Genomic DNA, 12517 nt, shown 5'->3' with positions numbered 1-12517 from the left:
TTAATAATATCCAGGACAGAACAATTTGTTGCCCATGTTCCAAAAACAAGTATTTTAAAAAGCTTAATTTTCAAATGGAACAGCTTAATTCCAAACTGCTGTTGGAAAAAAACTACAGAGGATTGAATAGTTTCTATACTTAGTGGAAATGCCCATGGAAATCTATTACAGAATTGTGGTCATGTTAGAGTCTCTCCATTGTCTGCTAAACTACCACTTGATCTAAGAATGAGTCACTTAATTGGCCTAATAGCACAAGGTGATTCACAAATCAATTTTGCAAATGCCACCACAGTAACTAGAGTATGTTTGTTTTGCATTCAGCTGGCAGCACCAGGTTTGATGTCAAATTTAGGTTTATAAGACTTCACCTTTCTCAGGGAATGATGCCAGTGGACCCATTCTGCTCACCAGCACCCCTTTCCCCCATGTCCTTAACTGATAACCCGTTGATCTAGGAAGGTAGATTTAAACATCTTGTGTGTAGGCACAATTTAGCTTATGCTTCCAATTGTGCTACATGGGTAGGGCTTACCACAAGTACCAGAAAAGTCAACTCCTAAATGAAAAAAGGATGGAAAGAACTTGATGTAGTTTGTCTGTAGAATGCAATCTAATTGCCTATCCTTGCAACTATGCTGTAGAATTAAGTCATCATTGTGCAGAATTGACTGTTAAATGCTTGAGGCTGCATTTTTTCTTTGAATTTCATTGGATTCTTGTAATTGTTACATTTTCTTTAACAAATTTTAAATATACAGCATTTTAAACCCCTTATTTTTAGCAACACATAATTCTTTAAATAAATGAAAGTTGGAAGCAATTATAATTAGAAATTAAATAAAGACTTGAACAAATTTACAATGTACTCTCTTGAGATTAACATTTCTATCCAGAGGTTTGTTCTAAAAACGCACAAGATGCTACATACAAATGTGTTTCTACTAAAAAGACAATTTTTTATTGTCTTGTACATCTTTAAATGGATAGAAACATTCTTATACTAGCAGATATTTGCTGTGAAATTAGTATCTTTATTGCAATAGTACTTCTTTAAATCCCCATCTCATGATCGTCTATTCTTCCCATGCCATTACTCTCATTCAATATACATCCCATTCCTTTCATCTCTCTCATATCATCATCCTATCCCACAACCCATCCCTTCTTCCTATGCCTTTCCCATCCCCCATTTCAATCCTCCTATGCTATGCCATCCCATTCCATACCTCCCACAATTTCCCAACTCTCAGGCCATGTCCCCACATGCTGTCCTCCCACCCACCATGTATTTATGCCTGAAATTTTGGTTTTATTCAAATCAGGAACCACTTTGTATCTATTTATTTGCTATCTATAGATAACAATGCACCAGAGACAAGGATTTATCACAATGTCGCATTTTGTGTTTCACTCAGCAGTATTACTTACAGATTTTATAACACAATATGGCCAAACTGCAAAAAAAGGTAAGCTTTGTCTGGAACCCAGGTTTCATTCCTCTTGAAAATCTATGTTCTAGGTAATTGTTTTGCTTTGAGACATTGTTCATGGTAAGTCAGTATGTTTCTAAATGATTGTACACTCCCTTGATTGCCTGTTCGCCAAACCATCTTGAGGATCTCTTTTGCAAATCTTTTTTCCCGTGAAACAAATTCAAGTTCTCAGTTAATTAGGGAATCCAATAGTTGACCATTCTGTGAAACACTACCCGAAAACATTACAACATTAATTTAAAATAAACATGGGAAAACATAATCCTGTGATTTTTGGTTGTCTTTAATAAATGTTATAATTACAACTGTCATGTATTCATTCAACATAAGTATCTTAAGTTTATTTTTCATTGTTACGATTTCTCATTTCACTACACTTTGAAGTTATCCCATGCTCCTCCTCAAGAAACATGTTTTTGTTTAGTCTTAAAACAAATAAAACATTGCCATCAAACCCCATGATGAGGTGATTCATGAATCACATATAGTGGTCATGGATTCTGAGCTGATGAGTTTGTGGAAATAACTATTGAATTTAATATGACAATGAAGTATAAACAGACCGAGTGGCTCAAGGCATAATGTGCTAATGAGCATATTTCCACAGAATCTTAGCAAATAGAAACAGACCATTTGGCCCATCAGGTGATTTTCTCTTCACAAACCATCCAGTCCAATCCCACTTTCCTGTTCATAACTCTATCAAGCAACTATGTAATTCCCTTTTCAAAATACCAATACTCTGCTTCAACAATTGATAATAGCAAAGAATTCCACACTAACTACCCTCTGTGAAAATACATTTTTCTAACCTTTCTTTTAATTATCTTAAATTGGTTCCCTTTCATTCTGACCAATTGAACCACCCTCACTATTTATCCTATTGAAACATTTATAATGAGGCTATGTTGCACCTATCCTGTTGCTTTTTAAAAAATCCCAAAGTTGTGTACAATATTCCAACCGCAGCCTAACTGACAGTGTGTAAACTCAATATTACTTCCTTACTTGGAGAAACAAAAATTAGTTTGCCTTTTTTATGACTTTATCAACTTACATTAACATTTTTAATGATCTGTGTGTTGCTTTGCCACTCTGCTCCATTTATAATATTACTACTTCCTTCTGCTATTTCTACTTCCAAAATATATTACTTAACATTTTCTCTATATTAACCTTAGTCTGCCACCTTTCTTCCCATTCTCTTGACCTTTCTATGTCTACCTACAGCCTTTCACAGTCCATGTGATGATTTGTCATATCTTCCAATTTGATGCATTTAGCAAGTTTCAATATTGTCCCCTCAATGCCAAGTCCAGCGCATTTATATACATATGCTAAATAACAGCAGCCCCAACACAGGCCCTTTCAAAATATTATTCATCATATCTTTCCTTTTTGCTGCTACCCTTTGTCTTCCACTAACTAAGCATATAGTCACATTCTGTCTAAGTCCAAGGCATAAGCCAACAATTCTTGCGTGGAGCTTATCAAATGCTTTCTAACAATAACAACTTGACTTTAACTTAATAACATTTTCTAAGGTGGATGGAGTTATCAAACAAATTTGACATAAGACACACACAGGGATATTAAGCCAGATGACCAAAGGCCTAGTCAAAGAAATGAGTTTTAAGGTGCGTCTTAGAGGAGTAAAAAGAAGTAGGGAGGCAGTGAGATTTAGGAAGGGAATTCCAGATCATAGGGCCTTAGCAGTTAAAGACATAACAATCAATGGTGGAGTGGTTAAAATTGGGAATACTCAAGAGGCCAGAATTACATGAGCACAGAAATCTCAGACAGCTCTAAGGCTGGAGATCAGCAAGATAGGATAGGCCAAAGCCATGGGGAATTGGGGGATTTGTAAACAAGGGTGTGGTACAATTTGAGGTTTATAAGATTATGATGTTTTGGTATTGTATCTTTCAATTTAGGGTAAATGAAGAGGATCATATGACCTGTTCTGCCGTCTGCCTGACAGTAAATCTGGGTGGATTGATTGTTGGAAATCAAAGGAAGGCTTGGATTGTTTTACTGAGAAGAAGGTGCAAGGTATTTATGCTGGAGACAATGGCAATAGTCTCTGATTTTACAACAATTAGACTCTGAGTTGCCCAAAGTCCCAGAATGGCGTTGTTGGTAACAGCTGTAAACTGTCCATTTACTTCTGGGATGAACAGGAGTTGAGATCAAAGTAAACTAATTAGCATCTCTATCCAAAAGCAAGGTTAATTCACAGTGCCATGGGGAAGAGGGGACAGGGAGCCATTTTTGAGATCAGGTCATAGGCTTCCCTACAAATCAATGAATATCACAGACAGAGAGAGAAGTTCTTTGTGGTCAGCTGAGAGAAAAGGCTGCTTGGTTTTGCAAGCTACTATATCCAGATATGGGAGAGAGATGATCTCTAGTTAAAGAGACACACCCTGCAGCCATCTAAGGATTCAGGAACATTCATCCTGGCATGGCCAGACGTGAGAACAATCATCGAAGCAAGTTTAATTGTTGGTGGTGGATTTAAGAAACTCTCCAAAAACTGAGGAAAGGGCCTGAAGACGGTCACTCAAAGTTACTACCCAACAGAATGGGGATATGGGAACCCACTGGAAGCAAGTGTGGGCTGTTTTCTAAATGGACTGTAATTCCATGGAGTATGTGATGGGTGATGAGTGTACAAGGGACATGTCACTTTCTGTAGTTTAAAGTATAAAGTGCCTAAGGAAAGGAAATAGTGTTTAGTCAATTGTGTTTTTTAGTCATTTGTTACAAGAAAAAGTTTTAAAATGTGAAATCTTGTGTCATTCTTTCAGCTAATAACTAGAAGTTTGATTCTCTTTCAAAGTTGTTGGTCCCTGCAGAGATCGTAACAGATGAGAATTTTAAAATCAAGGTGTTGCTTAATAAGGAGCAATGTAGGATAGCAAGCATAGGAAAGATGGGTGAGATTGGTTCAAGCTAGGACATGAAGATGAGTTTTAAATTATCTCAAGTTTGCAGAGAGTAGAGCTAGGGAGGCTGGTGACGAGTGCATTGAATTAGTTAAGTCTAGAGCATACAAAGGCATGTTTGAGCATTTCAGCAGCAGAGCTAAGGCAAGGGCAGAGCTGGAAGATGTTATGGAGTGTCCTCAGCCCAACCATCTTCAGCTGCTTCATCAATGACCTTCCTTCCATCATAAGGTCAGAAGTAGGGATGTTCACTAACGATTGCACAATGTTCAGCACCATTTGCGACTACTCAGATACTGAAGCAGCCCATATCCAAATGCAGCAAGACCTGGACAATATCCAGGCTTGGGCTGACAAGTGGCAAGTAACATTCACACCACAGAAGTGTCAGGCAATGACCATCTCCAGCAAGAGAGAATCCAACCATCGCCCCTTGATGTTCAATGGCATTACCATCACTGAATCCCTCACTATCAACATCCCTGGGGTGGCCATTGACCAGAAACTGAACTGAACTAGCCTTATAAATAATATGGCTACAAGAGCAGGTCATGTGATGAGTAACTAACCTCCTAACTCCCCAAAGTCTGTCAACCATCTGCAGGGCACAAGTCAGGAGTGTGATGGAATACTCCATACTTGCCTGGATGAGTGCAGCTCCCACAACACTCAAGAAGCTTGACACCATCCAGGACAAAGCAGCCCGCTTGATTGGCACCAGATCCACAAACATTCACTCCCTTCACCACCAATGCACAGTAGCAGCAGCATGTACCATCACAAGATGCACTGCAGGAATTCACCAAGGCTCCTTCAACAGCACCTTCCAAACCCACAACCACTACCATCTAGAAGGACAAGGGCAACAGATAGATGGGAACGCCACCACCTGGAAGTTCCCCTCCAAGTCACTTACCATCCTGACATGGAAATTACATCACCGTTCCTTCCCTGTCGCTGGGTCAAAATCCTGGAACTCCCATCCTAACAGCACTGTCAGTGTACCTATACCATATGGACTGCAGCGGTTCAAGAAGGCAGCTCACCACCACCTTCTCAAGGACAACTAAGGGTGGGCAATAAATGCTGGCCCAGCCAGCGAAGCACACATCCCGTGAATGAATTTAAAAAAAGATGAAAGCAAGTCATCTTTGTGCTGGTGCAGATATGTGGTGTGAAGCTCATCAGAAGTGCAAATATAACAACTGGGTTGCAAACAGACTGGCTCAGCCTCAGACAGTTGCCAGAGAAGAGAAAGGGAGTCGGTGACAAGGGAACAGAGCTTGAGTTTAGAACTGGAGACAATGTCTTCAGTCTTGACGATACTTTGTTAGAAGAAATTTCTGTTCATCCAATGCTGGATGTCGGACAAGCAGTTTGGCAATTTAGAGACAGTAGAAGGGTCAAAAAGGTGGTAGTGAGGTAAAGCTGGGCATACATATGGAAAAATATAAGAGGCACACAAATTATTTTTTGCTGAGCTGCCCCTCCCCCAATGATTCATACCTCACGCATTTGCACCACCTCTGCCACCCCACCATAGCTGAAACCCTCATACCTTTTGAAACCTCCACACATGACTATTCTGATATGCTTCTACCAGCCCCACATCTTCCACCCTCTGCAAATTTCAACTCATTCAAAATTATGATAATGACCAAATAGTCTGTTTTAGTGAGATTACTTGAGGAATAAATGTTGGCCAGGAACCAAGGAAAACTCTCCTGCTTTGATTCAAAATAGTGCCAAGGAATTGTTTACCATCCACCCAAGAGGACAGATGTGGCCCTGTTTTAACATCTCATGCGTCATATGGCACCTCTGCCAGTGCAGTGCTCCATCAGCACTCGATCATATTTTCACTAAACTATACAGAAAAATAAATTGTTTTACATTACCTGAATTCCTTTAAATCCACAAAGAAAGTAGTAGTGCCACTGAGGTTTAGCTGTGTCAATGTGGACCTCGCTTATATGAACATTATAGTCCCTATAGAAAAAGAGACGGGTGTTAGGGTAACTATGTTGTAAAGCATAGCTAACTGCTGCCACCTACTGCTTTGTAACAAAGGTTGCCAATGAACTTTCCCTAATACAAGTTCCAAAAGAAAATCCATCAAGGTATTTAGTGGGATCTAGGCTTACTTTAAAAGCTATCACATGTTTTAAACTAAATCCCTGGTAGCTGTGACAGGCAGCAGTGTGGGCCTTAAGTGACTAACTTGATATAAACATTTTACAGTTGGATATTTAGCTTTTGATATCCCATTGGATTTTGAAAGAATGCAGAAATACAGGATACATTACATTTTATGTTTTCAAAGGATTTTATATATCTCACCAATTTCATGTCCCCTCTCTCCCCTGTTGCCCAAAGGCTCCTTCATTACAAACCTTCCCAGTTACCAGAGTGGGCTGGAGATACACAAGCAGGCCAATCCTCCTATATAATGTAAAAGATCCATATCTATGCTCTAGATTCAGAAGACCTCCAATTGTCACAGTGAGATACAACCTCAAATAACAGCGTGAGTAAGATCAGAACTCTGTGTGAGGCATATGCAAGACTCAATAAGCTACTTATTGCTCGATCACCTGCAGCAGTTCAAGAAGGTGGCTCACCACCACCTTTTCAATGACAATTAGGAATAGGCAATAAATGCTGGCCTAGCCAGTGATGCCAACATCCCATGAACAAATAAAAATAAGGCCATATGCAACAGAGCTTTGGATAACCTTAACTTTAGAAGGTTGAATGGGGAGACCAGCCAGGAGTTCATTGGAATAGTCAAGCTACAGGTAATAAAAGCACGGATGAGAGTTTCAGCAGCAGATGAGCTGTGATGGGGCAAAGTCGAGCAATGTTACAGAGGTGGAAATAGATATTCTTAGTGTTGGCACAAATATGAGATCAAAAGCTCATCTCAGGATCAAATGTGGCACTGAGGTTGTGTCAAAGCTGGCTTAAACTCAGATTGTTGCCAGGGAGAGGGATGGAAATAAAAAATCAACAATCTGGTAGAATGTTGCTAGAAGAAGTGTTATACAAGGCTTTAATGGAGCAGGTAATATTATAGAAAAAATTGAAATCATGTTTTATTAATACACTGTCATTAACAAGGCACCAACTAGGAAAACCAATGGCTATGAAAGACTTAATTTAAAATCACCTTTTCTTTTTAACCAGTTAGAGATTTGGCAGGTTGAGGAGCCCATTCTGTTTCCACACTGGTAGCATTAAGCATACTATTAGCTGGCATTCTATCATCTGCAAATTCTTTTCTTAAAATCCCGAGTGTGGCCTATAAGATCCGGAGAGGTAGCAAAACTATCATGATGGTGCCAGCCTGAGAAACAGGCAACTTTTACTCCCTACTCACTTAAATTTTACTTCACTTTGAAAGTGGCATAAACCAAGCTTCAAAATATGCGTAAAGCGCAGAAGATCTTCTCCACCACCACTGTCAATACCCCATGTTGACTGCTGTTGGTGTCACCCGTGGCTCAGCTGGTAGTGCTCTTGCCTTTGAGTCAGAAAGTTGTGGCTTCAGGTCCATCTCCAGAGATTTGCACACAAAAACCTAGGCTGACTATCCACACATTGAGGTGGTGCTTAGTTGTTAGAGGTCTTTCAGGCAAGACATAAACTGAGGTCCTGTCTGCCTGCATTCTCTGGTAGACATAACAGACCCCACACCACTATTAAGAGCAGGGGAGTTATTCCCCCAAGTCCTGGCCAATATTTATCAGTCAATCAACATCACTAAAAGCAAATTATTTGGTCATTAACATGTTGCTGTTTGTGGAAGCTTGTTGTGTGCAAAATTGGATTGGCTGCGATTTCCTACATTACAACAGTGACCACACCTCAAAAGTACTTCATTGTCTATAAAATGCTTTAGGACATCCTGAAGTAATGAAAGGTACTAATAAATGCAAGTCTTTCCTTTTTTCTTTATTCCTGAACACAATATCTCACAAATTTCCATCAGAAGTGACTTCACTGCCTCAATAGGGAAAAGCTGCTTCCTTTTAGTCAAAGACCGAAGTGTTAGATACTTAACCTGAGAAGGACCAATTTTTATCTATTTTTAACCTGAATGTACCAAACACATTCAAACTCAGCACAATATGTTTTCAAATGGTTCCTAATTTAGCTTTGTTATTGGGCCATGCCACATGCAAATAGGCCCATAGATGGTATGTTTCCCTTTAAAAGTCAACAAACTTGTGCACCTTACTTAGTCACTTGTTGCAGCCATGGAAATCATCACCGAATTCAATGCCCAAAGTGGGATTCTCACCTGCCAATTTTCTTTCCTTGCACTATTTTTCTCTATTGCCTTATGTACCAATCAACGCCTGGTGTTCTGATCCAGAATGATATCCCCATCCAAAATTCAATTGATATAAAGCTCATTAATCCCCATGCATTTCACACTTTGCCTTCTTAGCCTACATATCATGTGCGCCAAATCTGAAACACATGGGGATAAAGGTGAGGTAAATTCACTGATCTCAACTCTTCAATTAAGTGGTGTTGCAGCAACCTTAAAGCCAGTTCAGCAGGTAACGGTACATGCATAAAATACAGGTGTAGATGGAATTTAACAAACTGCAAATCAATAGGAAAATTGGTGTTTGTGGGCACTAATTGATTCAGAAAGGATACATCATTTTTTACCTATGCCACTTAGCACCTGGCCAGATGCTATATCAGATGAGATAGCTTTATTAAGTGGTAGTGATTACTGGAAATAGCAACAGTCGAAGATGGGAACTCAGGCTAAGCACAGTAAACTGAATTTTAAAACAGTTTATAATGCACATTTCTTCTAAAAACAAGAGCCTAGTTAAGCACTGTTTCCTATTGTGTATTTATGAAAAAAATGATTGAAATTGAGATTATATTGCTGCAAAATCTAAAACCTCATCATGCAGAATTGGTCTTGAGGTACCAGAGAAGCTTTGGGCACCTGTTTGTAAACAATATACACTATTTGAACAAATTGGCTCTTAAATATTATAAGCTCATATTATGATGTTTGAACTGATACTTCAAAAACTATTCAGAAATAATGCATAATTATACACCTAGTTGTGAAAGTATGAAAGTAAATATGTATTTAGTGATATCTCAGCTAAAATGTCATTAGGATTTTTTCAAAACATTTCGTGTAAAATACTATTCTGGCTTTCTCTTTATAAAAGAAGCAACGTAAACTACCCTTTTCACACTAGCCCAAAGACCACTTTTCGAAAGCATCACATTTTGTTACTTTGTTTTTCCCATACCATGTACCATTTCCAAGTTATAAGGTGCCAAGTGACCTATTTCTAGGTTCCCTATTAACTGGCTGCTTGGAAATCCAAAACAGCAACCCAAGGTAGCCTGTATCCAATTTTTCTTTTTCCCTCCATGGGTAAATCCCTGGGCTCCTTTTGGCACTCCTTCCAATAGCATGGCTTTGATCAGTAATAGGCTTGGTGAAGAAAAATACAGATTCAAACCAAGATCCTACAACTCGTGGTGCACCCACTGGCCAACTATAAAAGACTTAAAAACAAGAAAAATTTAAAAGAGGTAACTTCAAACATAACTTCACAGAGGTTAGAATTTAGCACCGTCAAGACTTTTCAATAAACGTAATGGTCCATTAAGAAAGTGGAATGTAAGCTGCTACAGTTTTCTTTAATTCCCGATTCAAATTAAATTGCTTACAGGTATACAGGGTCAGTGTTTGCCAGCTGGATGAGTTTTGTTTGTGTTGGTGTGACAGCTGCCAAGATATCTTGTTCTAAAGCCATTGGAAGCACAGCATAGCCACAGTAATCAATGTGTTCACCTGCAAAAGATATAAATGATTAAAGTTATTTTCATCCATGCATGCCTCTTAAGTGGATAAGTACATTTCAAATTTTATATACTTACTAAAGTAAATACTTAATAGGTCATATAAAGTATGATTTCAAACAAATAATCAAAAAAATTTTGAAGTATGACATTTAGGTTGAACAGATTCCATTAGTTACTGAATAATATTGAAAGGGAATATTTTCTCAGCTCAATCTTCTCTATTTCCTGACAATACTAAGTCATAATGGGGTATGAGGTTCCATATATGTATCAGCATCCTCTGGCACCCTTTCCAGTCAGCAAGTGTTATTAGGCTATTAAAACATAGCCTAATTCTGTCTTCACATTCACACACACACATACAGTTTTCAGCAGTGGTCACTGAATACTGATTTGTACCTTCCTGGCATGGGAGTGCTGAGCCAACTGCAGACCCATAATGCCACTTAGACTGAGATCCTCCAATACATATCAAACAAGGGATCAAATCTGTGATCTCTGTGTACAGAACAGCAGTGCTTGTATTTGCTCACTAAATCATTGTTTGAGTAGTAAAGGGAATTCTACTTTAACAACTTTCACCCACAACATTCAGATTATAATTACAGCATTCCACTTCGAATAACTAGTTTTCTAATTTAAAGTATATTTGATGCATACATAGTCCCACGTGCCAGAGATAATGATGTTTAAATCATTCCATCTCAATTGCTGCTGCTGTTCAATGTTGTTTGTGACCAGCTGATTCTCATCTTTTCCAATAAATAGAATACAGATTTTATTTGTTCTTTATAATTTGTATTGTACTATAGCCTTCATAACAATCGTAAACAGTTCAAAGTTTCTCTCCTAAAGAATCAACAGTATACCTACTTAATGTTAAATGTGTTTTACAATTTTGTTTAATTCAGTTTACAATGTTATTTCAATGATAGCACTCTTGCCTCATAGTCATAGATTTAAAACCTCATTCCAAGACCTGGTCACTTAATGCAGACTGAACTTCAAAGCAATACTGTGGGAGTGTTGTTCTAGCGGCGGTACTGTCATTCCAATGACAAGTTACAGTGAGGTCACATCTACCTGCTCAGGTTGGCATGAACAATCATATGGCACTTTTCAAAGATGTGCAAGAGAATTATCCTGGTAACCTGACCAATGCTTAACTCTCAATGAGCACCACTAAAATCATTTATTTTATCATTTTTCTTAGCCCTGTTTTAGGACAGTACTGGATGCAAACTGACTGTCATGTTTCCCCTATATTACAACAATGACCACACTTCAAATGTATTTAATTGGTTGCAAAATGCTTTGGGACAGCCTGAGATTGTGAAAGGAATTGTACAAATGCAGATTCCTCCTTATCACCTATAGCTATTTCATTATCCCTGTTCATTAGTGTATTTACTATATTTAACGGCATATATCATATACAAGTTATAAGTTTACTGAAAACACACTGGTCAGGAAAGCTACTGACATCAACCACTTACAATTCTCATTAACTTTTTTGTTTACTTTGGCTCCCTGGATCTTTCAAAATATTTCCTTTTAAACAGCATGTGCTGGGAATTGGTTTGGCGGAGTTACTAAGCCTGACAGCACTGGCACGAACAGTAAGTCCTGCCAATTCTATCTAATATCAGAGTAAGCAAGTAAATGGTCTTGCGCCATTTAGCTTTGCACTGATGTCAAATGCAAAATTTTGAAATATTTAGAGCTGTTTATATGCAATCCCACCTAATAGTTACGGTTCTAAGGTCATATCCCATTTCAAGTTTGTTGCCTTACTTTTGTTGCACTTGTTAAAATTTGAAATAATTTGTTTTCATGAAAAACTTGGACACTGCTCTTTCACCTGGGTTCAAGCAGCATTTTCTTCTGTCCTGTCATCTCTTCTCAATTTGTAGAAATCTCATCACCAATAGTGGTTAATAACACCTTGTGCATACAGCTACATATAAAGACATCCCATATGCATGATGGCTGTTACTCCACCATAAGATCATTGATGAAGGAAACTAAATTAAGTCACACAATCCGAAGTAAAAATTCAAATGCAGTAAACACTCAGGGAGCCCAATGGCCTCAGTGGAGAGAGCAGCAGTTAATGTATTTTGTATGTGACCCTTCATGGGTACTCAAAAAATTAACAGCTTCTAAATAGTAGCCAAACATGGGCGAGGGGGAGAAAATAAACAAAAACACACATGA

At 38.4% G+C, this 12517-nt stretch overlaps 1 protein-coding gene across 9 annotated transcripts in view; it reads right to left on the bottom strand.

Annotated features, from left to right (window-relative positions):
• The window catches only part of galk2 (galactokinase 2), a 168205-nt gene that overhangs the window by 145861 nt on the left and 9827 nt on the right, over positions 1-12517 (bottom strand). For all 9 annotated transcript variants that reach the window (XM_041175299.1, XM_041175293.1, XM_041175295.1 and 6 more), the window contains 2 exons: positions 10166-10289; positions 6343-6433 (listed from right to left, as the gene is read on the bottom strand). In XM_041175299.1, the coding sequence (XP_041031233.1) occupies positions 6343-6433; positions 10166-10289 (215 nt within the window). The remainder of the gene's footprint in view (positions 1-6342; positions 6434-10165; positions 10290-12517) is intronic.

Source organism: Carcharodon carcharias, chromosome 26 (assembly GCF_017639515.1).
Source record: "Carcharodon carcharias isolate sCarCar2 chromosome 26, sCarCar2.pri, whole genome shotgun sequence".
NCBI classification, from domain to species: Eukaryota; Metazoa; Chordata; class Chondrichthyes; order Lamniformes; family Lamnidae; genus Carcharodon; species Carcharodon carcharias.
The sequence above is the reverse complement of the archived record's forward strand: the minus strand, read 5'-3'. Positions and strand labels throughout refer to the sequence as shown.